Raw genomic sequence first — 18,346 nt, 5'->3', positions numbered from 1 at the left:
GTGGGGGCTGTCCTGGGCTTGGGGGGCAGGGAAGAGACGGGCGATGTGGGGGGGTGAGGTCAGTAGTAGGTTTCCTTCTCCACCCAACCTGGAGACAAAGAAAGAGAGAGAGACATGGAGAAGGGCATAGGACAGAGACAGAGACAGAGACAGAGAGGAGGGGGACCAGAGAAACCGGAAGGGAGAGGGAGGGATGTGGGGGAGACAGAGAGGTCAGCACAGTGCTCCGCCCCCCCACCCCTCCACCTGCGCCCCTGCCCCCCAGCCTCGCCCTCCACCCGGTGAGCCCCCTCACCCCCCGGGTTCCTGCGCAGGATGAGTTTGCGGATCTCGTCGTAGACGAAGATGAGGAAACTGTAGGGGAAGGCACAGAACCACCAGCTGGGCCTGCAGAGATGGGAGAGCAGGAGGGCGTCGGTGAGGGGTCGTCCCGGGGGACAGAGAGGCTGAGTCTGGAGAACAGGAGGGCCACCCTGGGGTGGATTCTCCCTTGCCCTCTGGTCGGGGCTGCGGGCTGGGGCCCGCTGAGTGCCCCTCTGTGAGGATGTCCACGGGGGAGGGCTCAGGGGCATCAAAACAGAGACCGTGGGGCGCCTGGCCGGCTCAGTCGGTGGAGCAGGCGGCTCTGGATCTCAGGGTTGTGAGTCTGAGCCCCACACTGGGTGCAGAGGTTACTTAAAGATAATAAAATCTTTGAGGAAAAAAAAAAAAAAAGAACAGGGACTGTGATGGGGGGGTCCCCAAAGAGACAGCAGGAGAGGTGGGGCTTGAGATCCACGTGGGGTCTGTGAGGATGTCCCACAGGGAAGGCTCGTCGGAGGATCCTGGGGCAGGCGGCGGGGAGGGCGAGGGGCACTCACTTGAGAGGGTACATGCGGAGGGCCACGTCCATCCCAGGGCAGTAGGACAGGAAGGCGGCGAGCGCCGTCTCCTCAAATAGCCCGAAGATCAGGATCTTGTTCCTGGAGGCACAGGCAAGGCTGGACATGACCCGGCCCCCAGCCCCCCAGGGACAGGCACAGCCAGAGGTGGACGGAGACAGACAGACAGCCCCGGGCTCACACGGACAGAGCGACGAACAGGGAGACAGAGAGATGGCAACAGAAGAAAGGCAGACCAACAGAGACAGCAACACACAGACAGGTGTGGAAGGGGGACCCCAAGTGACACCCTCACCCCCCCAATACACACGGAGGGACAGATGGAGAGAATCCACGACAGATGTGACCACTTGAGAGGAAATCACTCAGGGGTAAAGACAGACACACGGATGGGACAGAACAGAGCCTCGTGCCGCCGGCCCTCACTTCATGCCCTGCTGGAAGACCGAGTTCCTCCGGGTCTTGCAGATGATCAAATCGGCCCACTGGACGACCACGATGCTCACGAAGAAGGCCGTGTGGCACGTGAACTCCACCACTTTCCTCTGCTCGTACGTCTGCAGGAGCGATGACAAGCGTGCAGGGCGGCAGTCAGCCCCAGCCCGGGACCCACGTGCCCCCCCACCCCTGGTCTGTGCCCCCTGCACCAGCCCCAGGGCAGGTGGGGGCTCTGTCCCGATGGGGCCTCCCCTCTGTGGCTGGTGGGGCAGAGCATGGCCAGAGGTCACGAGCACCTCGGTGGGCTGGGCCAAGGGCGCCAGGAGGCCCAAGCCCCGGGCAGGGGTCTCGATGCTGCTCCCGGGGCAGAGGGGCCGTCCTAGGAAGCAGCCCCCCATGGCTGGGACAGCAGACGGGAGCTCCTGCCTGCTGTGGGCAGAGGTGCTGACTGGGACACCCCCCAAGTGCTGCAGGGCCCACCCACTCACCCACTGCTGCCCGTAACTGTCCTCCAGGTCATTGACGGTGCGGTCGTCCCAGTTCAGCCGGATGCCCACCAGGTTGCTGGGCAAGAAGCCATTTTCTGCCAGGATCACAAAGTAGGAAAAGAAGCCGCCGAGAGCCTGGATCATTCCTGGAGGGGGGAGGAGATGAGGAGAGGCTCAGGTCGGGGCCAGCAGCCAGCCCAGTACACCTGGGAGGCCCTGTGAGACTCCCACTGGGAGCTGGTGGGGAGGCTACCTCAGAACGCACTGCAGAGCCTCATCTGAGGCTGGGCTCCCGGCAGGCCACCTGAGAGCGCCACCTGGTGGTGAGCACCTGCCATGGGCCACCTGGGACAGGAGCCTCTGGGAAGGGACTCACCTGGAGGCTCTCCCCCACCTGACCCAGGCCACCTAAATAAAACCCTGGGAACCCCCCAGGTTTTGGTCTGACAGGCTCCCCGATGCAGGAATGATCTCCCCGGGCCTCTGACCACCACCATTGAAGCCTCTGCTTTCTGGGACACTCCCAGCAATGGGGAGCTCAGCACCTCCAAGGCTCTGCACGTGGCACCCCCAGCAGCAGGGTGAGGAGGAGGTGGGACGGGATGGGGGTCACTCCTGCCCTCAGAGTGCTCACGGGCTGATCTTGTCTTGTCCACCATGGAGGGGGATTGAGCAGGGGGCTCTGCAGTGGCCAGCCTGGCGCCAACCCTGATCTGCCACTTGGTGTCCCATGTGCTCCTCAGGTGCACCCCCAGGCCCATCCTCCACCTGTCCTGGCCCTGCCTTGGGGAGCACTACCCTTCTGCAAGTCACTCCTCCCAAACCTCCAGCACCAAATCCTGCTTTCAGCCCACTCATCCAACACAAGGTTCCAGAGTACCCACTATGGGGCAGGCACTGGGCATCCACCCATAAACCAGGTGGGGTCCCCCCGTCCTCACCAATCTGCCCATAGGCCATGCTGATGAGCCTCTCATTGACCAGCTTGTCAGTACGTGGGTTCCTGGGCTGTCTCTTCATGATGTCACTCTCTGCAGCCTCGTATGCTAATGAGATGGCAGGGACCTGGGCGGGAGAGGCCATGTGAGCAGGAAGTGGGGGGCCCTCCCCTCCCAGGCCCCAGAAGGTGGCTGGGGCTCACCATGTCAGTGCCCAGGTCGATACAGAGGATGGTGATGGTGCCCAGAGGCAGTGGGATGTTGGCCATGATAAACAGCAAGAAGGGTGTGATCTCAGGGATGTTGCTGGTCAGGGTGTAGGCAATGGACTTCTTCAGGTTGTCAAAGATCAGGCGGCCTGAGGCAGGGGCAGGCTCAGATCCCATCCCAGGCACCCTGGTCCCCGCCCCTTCCCTGCCCAGTCCCCGAGTCCTTTCCAATCCACCCTCCCACCTGTCCACCTTCCCGCGCAAACATTCAACCATGGCACCCTGTTCAAACATTCTTGGAATATAGCCACTTGGGAAGACCATTTGGCAGTTTGTATTAAAGTTAAACACCCCCCTACTCTATTGACCCGGTAATCCTACTCCTAGGAGTGTTTATGTCCACCAAAAAGCAAGTACGAGAAGGTTCACCATAGCATTAGCCCCCATCGCCAAAACCCAGAACTGACCCCAATGCCCATCAGCATGGAAGTAGATAAATGAACTACGGTCCTTCCATACAACAGAATACCACTCGGCAAGAAAAAGGAACGAGCTACTGCCCACCCAACTCCGCGGATGAATTTCACAGATGTCATGTCGAGTGAAAAAAGCCAGACACAAAAGCACTCATATCGCATGACTCCGTTTAGATGAGGTTCAAAACTATTGTATGGAGCTCAAAGTCAGGATACGGTTTATTTCCGGGAGGGGAGCTAAGGGCCGGAGGGAACCTGACGAAACCCTAATGGGGCTGGAAATGTCCTTTATCTCAGTTGGGGTCTGGTGGTTGTGTGGATGTACACGTGTAAAAATTCATCAAGCTGCCCAGCTTACTGTGCGCATGTCATATCTCAATGCGAACTCAATCAGCCCAGTGTGTATAGAGTAAAAAGAAGCTAGGGGCAGCTGGGTGGCTCAGTCAGTTAAGTGTCAGGTCATGATCCTGGAGTCCCGGGATCAAGTCCCGCATCGGGCTCCCTGCTCGGCGGGGAGCCTGCTTCTCCCTCTGAGTCTCCCCCCTCTTGTGCTCTCTCTCTCTCTCTCAAATAAATAAAGAAAATCTTTAAAATAAAAAAAAAAGAAGCTAAAGATTAACCCAGCCAGCACCGCCTCCCACCCTCCCGGGTGCGCTGAGAGGCATGAGCAACAAGATAATGTCATTCACGTGGAACAGAAAGGCAGGCTGCACGGTGGTACGAATGGTCTGATCACCTTTGTGTAAAAGTAAGACCCGCTCTTTCCTATTCCCGCAGTGCATCCTCTGCCTTTCACAAACTGCTGGTGTCTCTTCCTAAAGTATTCATGGAGGAAATGATGATTGAAATGCGCTTCAACATAATCCAGGGTGTATGTCGAAATGAAACAAGATGGGCCATGAGTGGTGATGGAGCTGGGGGATGGGGACGTGGGGGTCCACTGTGCTCTTTGCTCTGCGGTATATCTAGAATTTCCCCTACTGGAAGTTAAACTTTGTGGGGTTTTTTTTTTCCCACCTCCGAGAGGCCTGCCTTGCCCACCCTTATCTGGGAATGACCATGGTTATTATCTATCACGCATGGCACTTGTTGGCTTCTCAGCACTTGCCACAATTTACAATTATGTTTGTTATGTTATGATTCATTTGTTAACTTGTCTAAAGCTGCCCCTCCCAGCTCCTGGAGGGAAGGGACCCTGTCTGCTCTGCTCAAGACTCTCTCTCCAGCACCAGGCAAGAGACACAAGGTAGCAGCCCAGTGCATGTCTGGAAGGTGTGACCGGTGTGTCCATAAGAGTGTGCACTGCATACACATAGATGTCTTGGGGAAGGAGAAAGGATTAACCACGATGTCTTCTGGGACAAGGAGGCAAGGGATAAGAGCGTTTAATTTGTCACTTAAGGCTCTCTTTTATCATGCATTATTTTTTTACCCTGGGGACATTTCAACCGGGAGAGAGAAACTGGAAGAAAATGCACCACAGCATGAATAGTGATTATTTCTGGATGGTGAGGTTATGGGTGATTCCAATTTTCTTCTTAATGCTTGTCTATATTTCCTATAATTATCGGGAATTGCTTTGATGATCAGAATAAAATTAAATGTGAACAAGCTCCATCTGTGGCCACATCAAGGCCCATCAGGAGGCGGCGGTGCCCGTCGGCTCCGCAGTCTGGACTCAGTGTTGCCGGCCCCAGACACCAGGTCCGGCCCCACACACGGGCCCCCTCACACACCTTGCCTGTGCACGCTCTGTCCCTCTGCCCACAGCTCCCTCCCCTGGCACCCCTCTACCTGAACGTTCCAACTCGGCCCTTGAGACTCCACATGGTGATTCCTATCCACTCTAGAAGCTTCCTTTGCCCCCCTGACCCCAGGCTGGGTGAGGGGCCCCCACAGGGCTCCCGAAAGGACCCTCAGCTTCCCCGTGGTTGCACTTATAGGCATTTTCAAAATGCTTCTACGTCTGCCTCGCCTGCCAGACTGGGCCCCAGAAGCGCGTCAGCTCAGCCCTGCCCCCAGGGAGCTCCCAACCCCACTGGGCAGAGGAAGACTGGAAAGGACAAGCTGCAGGCTCCACTGGGGCTCGGAAGGGTTCTGGTGTCTTCCTACCATGCATTCCGCCACAGCCCTGGCCAGTTCCTCTTGCCCTTCTTGGGGCCTCCGGCAGGAACCCCAGTCTCCAGGGCCTCCCCGGCCAACTCACCCTCCTCCACACCCGTGACAATAGAGGCAAAGTTGTCATCCAGCAGAATCATGTCCGCTGCCTGCTTGGACACGTCTGAGCCAGCAATGCCCATGGCCACGCCGATGTCAGCCTTTTTCAGGGCGGGGGAGTCGTTCACACCATCCCCGGTCACAGCCACGATGGCTCCCTGCAGGGAGAGGGGGTGAGGATGACGCCCAGAGGCCCAGCCCCAGCCCCGTCCTCCGAGGGGGCCTCAGCCCAAGCGCACCTGTCTCTGGCAGCCTTCCACAATAATGAGCTTCTGCTGGGGGGACGTGCGGGCAAAGACGATCTCGGTGTGGTTCTGCAGAATCTCATCGATTTGCTCCGAGGTGAAGTCCTTGAGATCGGTGCCATGGATCACGCAGGCCTTGGCATCCCTGGGAAGAGCAGAGGGCTGGTCAGGGCATATGGGGATTCATGGACAGACAGCCAGGCAGGCCGAGCCCACAAACAGGAGAGGCAGAAGGACCAGGCTCTGAAACCGAGGCTCAGGAGGTGTAAGTGACTTGCCCAGGTTCACACAGCTCGTGAGCAGGGAAGCTCAGATGCAGCCCTTCCCCACGCTGCCCGTCCTCACATGTGGAGGAGGCGTGGCACCCAGGTGCTGAGAGCCGAAGGAAGGTGGACAGGCCATCCCGGAGGAAGGCCGGAGTTGGGGGTGGGGACGGGCCTCACCGGGGGTTGACCTGGCTGACGGGAATGTTGAGCCGGGCAGCAATGTCCTCCACTGTCTCGTTGCCCTCGGAGATGATGCCCACGCCCTTGGCGATGGCCTTTGCCGTGATGGGGTGATCACCCGTGACCATGATGACCTGTGGGCATTGTTCGGGGATGGTCCAGCCTCACCGCCAGCCCCCCGGGGGGCCCCGCCTCCACCTCCCCGGCTGCCCCAGGCCACACCTTGATGCCAGCGCTGCGGCACTTGCCCACTGCGTCGGGGACAGCCGCCCGGGGCGGGTCGATCATGGACATGAGGCCGACGAAGCAGAGGTTGTCCGTGGTAAAGTTCACGTCGTCGCAATCGAAGGCAAAGCCCTTGGGGAACTGCTCCTCGGGCAGGTAGTAATGGCAGAAACCTGATGGCAGATGGAGTGAGGGCATGAGGGCTCCGGCCTCAGACGGCCACCCTCCCCGCCCACAGCTCTTGGCCACCAGCGTCCCTGCAGTCAGGGCAGCCCCAGCCGGGGGCATAGTCTGTCAACATTCATCCCCTAAAGATGGCTTCCCCTCTCGTTCATACACACACTCGCTCATTCATTCATTCATTCATTCATTCATGATGCATTCTGGGAGGGCCTATTCTGAGCCAGGCTCCGGACAGCCTCACACCCCTCCAAACCCTCAAGGGCTCCCCCACCAAGTCAGCCCCACCCGAGGTACGCACCCAGCACACGCTCGCCCAGGCCGCCGAGCTCCAGGTAGGCGTTCTGGAAGGCCTCTTTCATCTCCTCGTCCAGGGGCTGCTCCTTGCCCTGCAGCAGGATGGTGGAGCAGCGGTCCAGGATGCGCTCGGGGGCGCCCTTCATCACCAGCAGGTACCGGTTGTCGTTGGGGTCCTCAGTCTCGTGGATGGAGAGCTGTGGAGAGGGTGGGGGACGGGCATGCCTGAGCCTCGGCGGGACCCAGCTGGGGGAGGGGATGGCCCCCACCCTCCGCCCAGAGGCATGGGAGCCAGGACAGACCACAGCTGGGGCTCCCCCAGAATGCAAAACTCTCTGCCCCAAACTCTCTACCCAAGAGATCTCCATCTGGTTCTCAAAGTCTCTCCCAGAGATCCCGGCTCACCCCTGCCCATTTCTGTCTCTCCATCTCACAGATGTTTCTGCCCATGGGGCTCGCTCACAAAAATCACGGACATCCCTAGGATACATGGCCCTCTCCCTGCCTCACCCGGCTTCCTCTCATCCCACATCTGACCTATCACCAAATCTGCTCAGCTCATCTCTCAAATACACCCAGATTCTGACCTCTTCTCACCTGCGCCCCTGCCCTCCCCGTCCGGCCACCCCCATCTCTCATAGGGAATATCACATTGAGTCTCTGTGTCTGTCCTCCCCAGCCCATAATACTTCCTCCCCACAGCAGCCAGGAGGATCCTTTAAGAAATGTGAGTGAGTGGAAAACGGGGCAGCCACTTTGGCAAACAGTCTGACAGCCCCCCAAAAGGCTACAAGTAGAGTTACTATATGAGCCAGCCATTCCCAGGGACACACACACCCGAGACACACAAAGTGTGTCCACACAGAAACGTGTGTGTGAAGTTCCCAGCAGCATCACACACAGTAGCTCAAAGGGGCGAACGACTCAAATGTCCGTCAGCAGATGAAGGGATCAACAAACTGTGGACTATCCAGACAACGCAACATTACCCAGCCACAGAGAGGTCCGGAGTACCGACACACACCACAACGTGCGTGAATGGACCTTGAGAACATCACACGAAGTGAAACACGCCAGTCACAAAACACCACGTATCGTAGGATTCCATTTATATGAAATGTCCAGAATAGGCCAACGCATAGAGACAAGAACGTAGATGAGTGGTTGCTTAGGAATCAGACGAGATGGGGGAGGAGGGGGAAAATAGCTAAGGAGTGTGAGGCTTCTTTTTGACGTGATGGAATGTTCCATAACTGTGGAGCTGATTGCACGTATCTGTGAATATACCAAAATGCTGAATTACGCACTTTATGTGGGTGATCTATGATATATGAATTATATCTCAGTGAAACTCTTTTTAAAAACATGAGTCAGGTCCCATCTCTCCTCTGCACAGAGCCCTCCCGTGGCTCGTGTCCCTCTTAAAAGTCTACACCTGAGTCTTCTCCACGGCCCACGAGCCCAAGAGGACCTGGCCAGGTACCCAGTGCCCTTACCTCCAGCACACTCCCTGGCTCCCTGCTCCACCATCCTGGCTGCCTGGCTATTGTTCAGACACATCAGTACACTCCTGCCTCAGGGCCTTTGCACATGCTATGCCTACTGCCTAGAACACTCTTGCCCCAGACACCTGCAGCCAGCATATTCTGTACTTCCTCATGCTTTTGTCATCATCTGTCTTCTAGCACTAGACTGTCCGTTCCATGTCCACTGTTTCACTCACTGCCAAAGGTACCCCAGCACCTAAAACATGCTCCTGACATGCAGTGGCTGCTCAAGCAAATATTTGTGGAATGAATGAGAGCTCTCCGGTGGGTCCCCACTCTCTGCTATAGGAAGATCTTTATTCCTCTGCCTCCCACTCCGGCAGAGACCTTGCTCTCACTCCCTGGGTCAGCCTGTTCCTCACCTAACCAGGCGGACACTATCATTCCCATTTCACAGATGGTGAAACCAAGGCTCTGGAAGGTTAGTAAGTTGTCCAAAGTAAGGGGGGCAGTGGGGCAGAGGTGACCGCTTACAGGCACGACCGAGACACTGAGGGCCAGGCTAGCTCTCCTAGACAGCCCTGGAGTACCTGGTATTTGTTGGTGGAATTGAAGGGAATCTCAGCCACTTTCTTGTTACGTTCGCGCATCAGCTTCACAGAGCCAGACGACAGTTCGATGCACTTGAGCAGGGCGGACTCAGAGGCATCCCCGGCCACATCCCTCTGGGGGTACAGAGGGCCGTCAGAGCAGAGCAGTGGTGGTGGCCACAGGCAGGGCCGAGGCGAGGGGGGCAGCCGGACCCACCTTGAGCACAGGGATGTTGTCCTGACCTCCCTTGAAGACGGCGCGGTTGCAGAGGCCAGCGATGTGGGACAGGGCCACCCAGGTGTGCGAGCTCTTGTCGAATGAGGTTCCTGAAGGAGGCACATGTCCCCTGTCACAGCGCCTCGGGGCCAGACCCCCTCGGTCCCCATCGGGGCCCCACCCTCACCTGACTGGTCCTCTGTGGTGTCGGCCTCATGGATCTGGTTGTCAAACCACATGTGGGCGACCGTCATGCGATTCTGGGTGAGGGTCCCTGTCTTGTCCGAGCATATGGTAGATGTGGAGCCCAGGGTCTCGACAGCCTCCAGGTTTTTCACCAAGCAGTTCTTCCGAGCCATGCGCTTGGCCGTCAGCGTCAGACACACCTGGGGGGGGGGGGCGCAGTGGGGGCGGGCCAGTTATGGGGACCGCCGGGCGGCAGGCTTACACCAGCGACGAGAGCGCCCGCGACCCACCCTGGGTGGCCCATCCAAGGAAAGAGCGCTGCCCCCGAACACCAAGCAGCAACAAGACAGACGCACACACAGAAGAGTGTTGCTGTCCGGCAACTCCATCCCAAGGCACAGACCAACAAAAGTGGGCTCGGATGCGCCCCCAAAGGCAGCTACTGTTCTGTGCACAGCAGCTTTCCTCCTAATCGTCCCGAACGAGAAACAATGTCTACTAACAGCAGAAGGGGGAAATAAACCGCAGGGGGAAAAGGTGGCATGATACACAGCAATGGGAAAGAGCAGGCTCCGGCTTCTTGCACCTTCAAAGATGAAGTTCAAGAACATCGTGTCCAGCATAAAACTGAGCCCGAAGCAAGGGTTTGGACTCAATTATTCCATTGCTATGCAGTACGGTGATGCTGCTGGAAGCCAGGGTAGGGGTAACCTTTGGGTTGGAGGGAAGAAGCCGGACAAGGTCTGGAGGGGGTTTCTGGGGAACTCAGTCTGCGTGCCGCCCACCTGCACACGCCCAGACCTACCCTGGCTTTGCACATGCTAATGGGGAAAATGCTGCAGGAGATATTAAGTAAAAAGAATCAAGCAGCAGAAGAGAATTCCTGGGACGGTCTGGTCTATGTACTGTCAGTGCTGAGCCACAGGCTGGAATACGCCCACACCTGCCCGGGAGTGGTGTAGATGACGCACTTCTGTGGTGGGGCTGACCGCTGGTCAGCAGGGCAGGGCGGGGGCATTATTTTATTTTATTTTATTTTTTAACTATTTTAATCTATTCTTTAGACTTTTTACCATGAGGGTGCACTTCCTTTTTTTTAAGATTTTATTTCTAAGTCATCTCTACACCCAGCGTGGGGCTTGAACTCACAACCCCGAGATCAAGAGTCATGTGCTACACTCACTGAGCCAGCCAGGAGCCCCGTGAAGGTGTACATCTTAATTGTGTAAGTTAACTTAGACAGTGATAGGACTGACGGGGTGCCTGGTGGCTCCGTCAGTTGAGCCTCCGACTCTTGATTTTGGCTCAGGTCATGATCTCAGGGTCGTGGGATCGAGCCCTGTGTCAGGCTCTGCGCTAAGCAGGGAGTCTGCTTGGGATTCTCTCTCTCCCTCTCCCTCTGTCCCTCCCCCTGCTCACGTACTCCCTCCCCGCCACCTCTTTCTCCAAAAAAAAAGAAAGAAAGAAAGACAAAAAGAACGTGATAGGCTGTAGCCCTTCATGCTTTGCAGTGTGCCCCAAGATTTTTGTTTGTTTCGTTAAGAAGGCCTTCTGAGTCCCCAGACCCGGTCATTCAAGACCCAGGAGGCTCAGCCCTCAGTGTGCCAGCTGTCCTCCTCAGGACCGAGGCAGTCAGGCCCCCAGCCCCCGCCTCCCTCAGACGTGGGGGTCCGGGCCTTACAGTGACGGTGGCCAGCAGGCCCTCTGGGACATTGGCCACAATGATGCCGATGAGGAAGATGACAGCCTCGAGCCACGTGTATCCGAGAATGAGGGACAGGATGAAGAAGGAGACACCCAGGAAGACGGCCACGCCGGTGATGAGCTGGATGAAGTGCTCGATCTCGATGGCGATGGGCGTCTTGCCCACCTCCAGGCCTGAAGCCAGCGTGGCAATGCGGCCCATGACGGTGCGGTCACCCGTGGCCACCACCACGCCGCGAGCCGTGCCTGGGGGGCCAGAGCGGGGTAGGCTGAGCTGGGGATGGGGTCTCGGCGAGGTTCGGGGGGCCCCGAGCCCCAGACGCACGCCCCTCGGTCTGGACCAGCCCTGCCCCAACATGGGCGCCCCCACCACACCCTGCCGCACCTTCCACGCAGTTGGTAGAAAAGAAGGTAATGTTCCGAGTCTCCAAGGGGTTGTCGTGTGTGCAGTCAGGAGAGCGGGTCTGAGGTTCCGATTCGCCGGTCAGGGAGGAGTTGTCCACCTGAGGGTGGGTGAAGGGACAGAGGGCTCAGCCCTGGGGTCAGGGAGCGCTTGTCCAGAGGACATGGGGCTGAGGCTGTAACCATGGCAGTCGTAAGGAGAGGCCTGGACGCCTGGGTGAAGGAGTGGTGGCCGGGGGGCTAGAGGTTGGGCTCTTGAAGGTGGGAAGCAGAGGCTTCTTGCCAAGGTCTAAGGTATTGATACATCTGGGGGGTGGGGACCAGGGGTCTGGACTCCTGGATCCTGGCGAAGGTGGGGCTGGGGCCTGACCCATGGGTCTGAGGAAAGAGGGGGGCAGGGCCCTGGATTCTTGGGTCTGAGGGAGGAGAAGGCTGAGGGCAAGACTTCTGGGTTTGAAGGAGGGGAGGCTAAGGGTCCGGACCCCTGGTCTGAGGGAGGAGAGGGTTGGGGGTCTGGACCCCTGAGTCCGAGGGAGGAGGGGGCTGGGGGCCTAGGCTCCTGAGTCTGAGGGAGAAGGGTGCTGAGGCCTAGAGCCCTGGGTCTGAGAGAGGAGGGGGCTGGGGGCCTGGACTCTTAGGTCTGAAGGAGGAGGGGGCTGGGAGCACGATTCCTGAATCTGAAGGATGGGGGCTGGGGGCCTGGACTTCTGAGTCTGAAGGAAGAAGGGGCTGAGAGCCTGGACCCCAGAGCCACTCCAGGAAGGACAGAGCTGGGCCCCAGGTCCCGGTCCCACCTTGCAACCATGGGCTGAGATGATTCGTAGGTCGGCCGGGACTCGGTCTCCACCCTTGATCTCTACCAGGTCCCCGACCACCACCTCCTCAGCGTTCACCTGCATCTTCTCACCCTCTCGGATCACCAGGGCTTGCTGGGGGCCGAGTGGAGAAGAGTCAGTGCCCCAGCTCTCCACCTGGGCTTGGATGGCACACCTCACCCCCAACCTCCTACTCCCACCTGACCCCTTCCGGGACCCCCCTCACCTGGGGAACCATGTTCTTGAAGGACTCCATGATCTTGGAGCTCTTGGCCTCCTGGTAGTAGGAGAAGCAGCCGGTGATGATGACCACAGCCGCCAGCACGATGCCCAGGTACAGCTGTGGGGGGGGACACAGGGTTGTACCTCAGAGCTGCTCCCTACCAGCCTCACCCCGAGATTTGTGGAATCCGGGAAGGGAACCCTGAGTCAACAGGGGCGGGCGGGGGGGGGGTCCGTATTTATGTGTCTGACCCCAGGTTTTGTCTACTTGAGGGTCCGTGTGTCCTTCTGCCTGTTCATGTTTGGGTCCCTCTTTCTGCACATGGGGTGTGTTTGAGCTCTAGGTCAGCCCATCTCTCGATTTTGTGTGTCCACCTGTCTGTCTTTCTGCCTGAGTTTGAGAATCTGAGCATATGCTATTATCTGTCCACATGTCTGTCTACGCTTAAGTCAGTGTGTCTGTCTGACAGTCTGCATGCCTGGCTTTAAATTTATGGGACTGTTTGTGTTTGAGTCTCTATGTGGATCTCTGTCTGTCTCTCTCTGCCTGGGTCTGAGACTCCGTGTCTGTCTATCTGCCTATTTGAGTTTTAATTTTTTTTTAAGTTTTATTTATTGGGTAATCTCTACACCCAATGTGGGGCTCGAACTCACAACCCCAAGATCAAGAGTCGCACACTCCTCCGACCGAGCCAGCCAGGCACCCCGGGTTTTAATGTCTGGGAATACGATCTGTCCGTGCTTGACTTGCAGGTTTGTCTGTCTGTCCCCAGGCTAGGCCTGCAGCTCTGTGTATGTCTGAGTTCCTGTGTCTGTCCATCTACATCTGTGTCCGTGTTTGTGGGTCTGAACTAGGCGACTGTGTCTGAGTCTGTGGCAGGCGTGACGGTGTTGAGTCTACGTGTGTGCGCACATGCATGTGCAAGGATCTCCACGTGGTCAGGCTGTGGGTCTGTGTTTATGCGCACATGTCCCCCTGCATTGGGGGATGGGTCCTGACAGATCAGTAGCTGGATGTCTGGCTCTCTACACCAGAGTCCTGACTTTTGCGGGGGGATCTTTCAGGCCATGACCACCTGGTGGTGCCTGTCCCCAAGGCCACTGAGATCACAAAGCCTTGGGACAGAGCCGCAGCTCACACACCCCACATGGCACACAAGTTACTTGGCTTTGCTTTTATGCAGGTCCGATGACACAGCTGGAGAGTGGGCTTTCAGAAGCCGGAAGGGGCAGGAGAAGCGGGGCGGGGTTTGCGTCCCTAAATGTCCCAGCCCTGGTGCAGGGCAGGCTGGAGGGCACTCACATTGTCGCCCGAGGGGTCGTCCTCTGTGCCCGCCTGGATGCCATAGGCCAGGAAGCAGAGGATGGCTCCAATCCACAGCAGGATTGAGAAGCCCCCAAAGAGCTGGCGGCAGAACTTGACCCATTCTGGAGTGGTAGGCGGTGGTGTGAGCGCATTGGGCCCATCCCGGGCCAGGATCTCTTGGGCTTTGCTGTGGGTCAGACCCTGGGGGACACAGGACTCACACAGGACCCTCCCTGAGCCAGCCTGGCACCCCAATGCTTCACAAGCACCCCAGGCACCCAGGACTCAGGCCCCCAGCCCCTCCTCCCTCAGACCCAGGAGTCCAGACTCCCAGCACCTTCCTCCCTCAGACCCAGGAGTCCAGGTTCCCAGCCCCTCCTCCATCAGACTCAGGAGTCCTGGCCCTAATTCCCTCCTCCCTCAGACCCAGGAGTCCAGGCCCCCAGCCCCCTCCTCCCTCAGACCCAGGGGTCCAGACCCCCAGCACCCCCTCCCAGAGGTGCTCCTCCTTCGGGCCCAGCCGCACCTGCACGCAGTCTGTGTTGTATTTCCGGCACACCTCTTCCACCGACATCTTGTGCTCTGTCTGAGGAACAAGAGTTTGGGGGGAGGCAGTGAGAACCAAGGCCTTTCGGGGGCTGGGGCAGGACCTGAGAGCATGAGGCCCATCCCCAGCCACATCTCCACTCTGGGAGGGTGTGCGGGCACGAAGGGCGGGGCTTACCATAGCCACCTCCTTCTTGAGGTCATCCAGGTCCCTGCGCTCTTTGGTGCCCTTGCTTTTCTTGGGCGAGCCCTTGTCATCTTTCTTGTCCTGCGAGGTGGCGACACGATAGCTGTCAGAGTCACCAGACTGCGGGCGAGAAGGGGTTACAAGGGGGACACTGGCCCTCCGGGCCCCACCCTCACCCTGGCCTGCCTCCTCATCGCATCAGGCAGGGGCTGGCTCTGGGGGTCGCGGTCTGTTCGCCAGCACCTCCCTGTCTCTGCCCCGTGTCTCTGGGTGGTTGTCTCTCAGAACCCGTGGGTCTCGTCTCTTTGACTGGCCTCACCGTCTCTGGTGCCGTGTTATCTCTGGGTCTCTGTCCCCGAGGGTCTCTGTCCGGGTCTGTCTGTGCTTCTGTCTCTCTCTCTGTTTCTGGCCTATCTCTGGGGCTCTCTCTCCTTCAGTCACTTGGTGTCTCTTTGTTTCTGTGTATGTCTCTTCCTCCCTCTCCCTGGGCCTGTCCCAACTCCCGGAGTGTCCGTCTCTTGCTATGTCTGTCTTCCTCTGTCTCTGGAGCTGTCTCTCGAGGTCTCTGTCCCCTTCTGTCTTATTGTTCTTTTTTGTCTCTCTGTCTCCTACCTCTTTATCTCTCCATCTCTGTCTCCCTGCACTATCTCCTTCATCTCTTTATGTCGTCTGTCTCTCTGCCTCTGAGTCTCTCCGTATGTGTCTCTGTATAATTCTGTCTGTCTGTCTGTCTGAACTCTGGCTCTGTAGGTCTCTCTGTCTCATACAATGTCTGTCTGCATCTCTTGAACCATCTCTCCCCACGTCTGGCTGAATCTCTCTCTGGGAGAGTCGATGTGTCTCGGGATCTCCGACTGTCTCTGAGTGTCGGGATTTCCGCCTCCATGTCTTTCCCCGTCCTGCTCTCTGCCTCTCTCTGTCATGAGTCTCTGTCTTCAACTTTCGAGCTGTGTGTGTCCTCCTCTAGAATGCTTGGCATGTCTCTCCCTCTCTGCCTCTCCTGTTTTAACCGCCTTGTCTATCTCTGGCTGTCTCACTCTGACCTGTCTGTCTCAACATTTCAGTCCTTCCAGCTCCAGGTCTCCCTGCCTCTGTCACTCTCCCCGTCTTCTCTCCCCGGCTCTTTTCCTGGGCCCCTTTCCCCAGCCCCATGGGTGTCTCAGTCTCTGCCTCTCGAAGGACGCAGCTAATCCTGGGAGACCCCACAGGCCTGGCAGGGACAGAGGAAAGGGTACTGCAGGTGTGGGTCACAGCTGGGACAAAAGCCCGGGACGCAGCCTACTATGCACAGGGATGGCAGCCTGGCTGGACACACAGCCAGTCCCGAGGGTCTTGACTGACAAGCTGTGGGCCCTGGCCTCTCTCTCAGGGGTTGGTGGCAGCCACAGACAGCTCTGAACAGGGGATGGGCAAGGTCAGGTCTCTGGAGGACAGACTAGGAGCTGGCTGGGATTTCTGGTACAGAAGCCCCAGGGCTGGCCTGAACTGGATGTGGTGTGAGGGGGTGAGGGGGGTTCCAGTCCAGGGGGCTTGGGCAGATGGGGAAGGCAGTGTCCCCGGAGGCTGGCAGGAGGGGTGAGGCGAGGCCAGGTGCTGGAAGAGGGCAGCTGACAGATCCTGCGGGCCCAGGGCCAAGCCGGGATCCCAGGCTCAGGCAGCTCAATGCTAATCCCCTCATGACCTTGTAGCGGGTTGAGCTGCCTGCTGCCGGCCCCCAGACCCAGGGGCTGAGCCTGGGGGTTACTGCAGCCTGGAGGCCCGGGAGCCTCTGAGAGGGTTTCAGAGGGTGGGAGGGAGGCTTGGCCCTGGGCCAGCCCTGCAGCAGCACTGCGTCTGACTCAAAAGCACGGAGGCCTGAGGACAGGCAGGGCACGTCTCCACTCCCTGTGCCAGGAGGGGTCTTACCTGCCCACGGGGGTGGCCCCATGGATGGAGAAATGTGGAGATAGAAGGTCATGGGGTCAAGGCAGAGAAATGAGGGGGAAGGCAGGAGAGGAGAGAGATGGGGGCCTGGCAGGAGTGCGGGAGAAAAACAGCAGCCCACCCCTGAAACCTTAGGGAAGGCTGGGAGCTGATGCTTGGAGGAAGCAGGGGCTGGGGGTCTGGACCCCTGGTCTGAGGGAGGAGGGGCTGAGGGTCTGGACCCCTGGTCTGAGGGAGGAGGGGCTGGGGGCCTTGGACTCCTGGGGCTGAGGGAGGAGGGGCTGGGGGTCTGGACTCCTGGGTCTGAGGGAGGAGGGGTTGGGGGGGCCTGGACCCCTGGGTCTGAGGGAGGAGGGGCTGGGGGCCTTGGACTCCTGGGGCTGAGGGAGGAGGGGCTGAGGGCCCTGGACTCCTAGGTCTGAGGGAGGCAGGGTTGGGGGGCCTGGACTCCTGGGTCTCAGGGGGAAGGGTTGGAGGGTCTGGACCCCTGGGTCTGAGGGAGGAGGGGCTGGGGGCCTGGACTCCTGGGTCTGGGGCAGGAGGGGCTGGGGGGGCCTGGACCCCTGGGTCTGAGGGAGGAGGGGGCCGGGACAGCCCCGTCCCTGGCAGGCAAGCCTTGGGTCCTGCGTGCCCTTGCTATGACCAGACTCCCTTGGGGGCGGGCTTCCATCTGTTGGAGGGGGAGCCGAGGCTTTCCCAGTCAAGGCAGGAGGCCCAGATGGGCGCACTGCGGGGCGGGAGCACCTCTGAGGGTGGGGGACACGCCTCTCTCGCTGCAGCGAGTCTCTGCATCTCCTCACCATTTTCCACTGTCCGCCTCCCCCTGACACCCGCCAGCTCACACAACTTCTGCACCTTGGCCAGCCTCTGGCTCCCCCTCTCAGGGTGTCTGGAGCCTTCATCTCTGAGCATCTCTCTCTCTCCACCTCCCCTTTTGTTCTCTGCCTCCTCCTCCCACCCTTCAAGCTGACTTTGGTCGTCTTTGGATAGGAAATGTCTGTCTTTGGGTCTCCTAATCTCAGACTCAGTTTCTCTCTTTGTCTCTGTATGTCTCTCCATGTCTTTGTCTCACCATGTCTCTGCATGTCTCTCTGACCGTGTCTCTCTTTGTCTCTACGTCTATGTCTCTTTCTCTCTGTCTCTTTCAGAGCATCTCTCTCTGTCTCTGCCTATTTCTTTCACTCTTTCCGTAGGGTTCTGCCTCTCTTTTTGCAACCCATGTCTAAAGCGCCTCTCTTCTCCTGTCCCCTCTTCTTTTCCTAATGCTCCCTGTTCCTTCCCCGGGGCATTAGGTCTCAGTCTCCTCCAATCTGTCCACACCTCCCTCCCTCCATTCCACTTACCTGGAAGCCATCACTGACTCTCACCTCCCCCCCTTCTCTCTCCCAGTCCTCTCCCATCCAGTTCTTCTCCCCATCCCCCCTCGCCCACCCCAAGCCACAGATCTGCAGCCCCACCCCCCCACCTCCATCCCTGGGCCCATCAGCCTTCATCCGCCATCTTTCTCCCCATCCCTCATATTCCCTCTCCATTAGCCTTTCCCATCCCGACCCTCTGTCTTCCTCCTACCCAGCCCACCCGCCTCCATCTCCCACTCTCCCCCCATGGCCCCGCCCCAGACACGCAGGGAGAAATCCAGGGCTGCAGAGGGGATCAGGTGGTCAGCCAGGGAAGGAGGCGGCATCTGCTGGAGAGACTCACAGACAGACAAGGACACACGG

General features: G+C 58.6%; 1 protein-coding gene across 2 annotated transcripts in view; it reads right to left on the bottom strand.

Annotated features, from left to right (window-relative positions):
* Positions 1-18,346, bottom strand: part of ATP1A3 (ATPase Na+/K+ transporting subunit alpha 3) — an 18,934-nt gene continuing 588 nt past the window's right edge. Inside the window, exons 2-23 of one of the 2 annotated variants that reach the window (XM_006731989.2) lie at positions 14,694-14,822; positions 14,496-14,555; positions 13,967-14,170; positions 12,668-12,781; positions 12,421-12,555; positions 11,610-11,727; positions 11,202-11,470; positions 9,522-9,720; positions 9,335-9,444; positions 9,118-9,252; positions 7,045-7,237; positions 6,561-6,736; positions 6,336-6,472; positions 5,887-6,037; positions 5,637-5,805; positions 2,949-3,103; positions 2,749-2,872; positions 1,808-1,953; positions 1,308-1,438; positions 861-962; positions 296-387; positions 1-88 (exon numbers count right to left, since the gene is read on the bottom strand). In XM_006731989.2, coding sequence (XP_006732052.1) covers positions 60-88; positions 296-387; positions 861-962; positions 1,308-1,438; positions 1,808-1,953; positions 2,749-2,872; positions 2,949-3,103; positions 5,637-5,805; positions 5,887-6,037; positions 6,336-6,472; positions 6,561-6,736; positions 7,045-7,237; positions 9,118-9,252; positions 9,335-9,444; positions 9,522-9,720; positions 11,202-11,470; positions 11,610-11,727; positions 12,421-12,555; positions 12,668-12,781; positions 13,967-14,170; positions 14,496-14,555; positions 14,694-14,822 — 3,078 coding nt within the window. In that variant the 3' untranslated portion in view covers positions 1-59. The remainder of the gene's footprint in view (positions 89-295; positions 388-860; positions 963-1,307; positions 1,439-1,807; positions 1,954-2,748; positions 2,873-2,948; positions 3,104-5,636; positions 5,806-5,886; positions 6,038-6,335; positions 6,473-6,560; positions 6,737-7,044; positions 7,238-9,117; positions 9,253-9,334; positions 9,445-9,521; positions 9,721-11,201; positions 11,471-11,609; positions 11,728-12,420; positions 12,556-12,667; positions 12,782-13,966; positions 14,171-14,495; positions 14,556-14,693; positions 14,823-18,346) is intronic. The other variant, XM_006731990.2, reaches the window with a different exon arrangement.

Source organism: Leptonychotes weddellii, chromosome 16 (assembly GCF_054177405.1).
Source record: "Leptonychotes weddellii isolate Sample4059 chromosome 16, ASM5417740v2, whole genome shotgun sequence".
NCBI lineage: Eukaryota > Metazoa > Chordata > Mammalia > Carnivora > Phocidae > Leptonychotes > Leptonychotes weddellii.
Note: the sequence above shows the minus strand (reverse complement) of the source record. Positions and strands in the feature narration are given on the sequence as shown.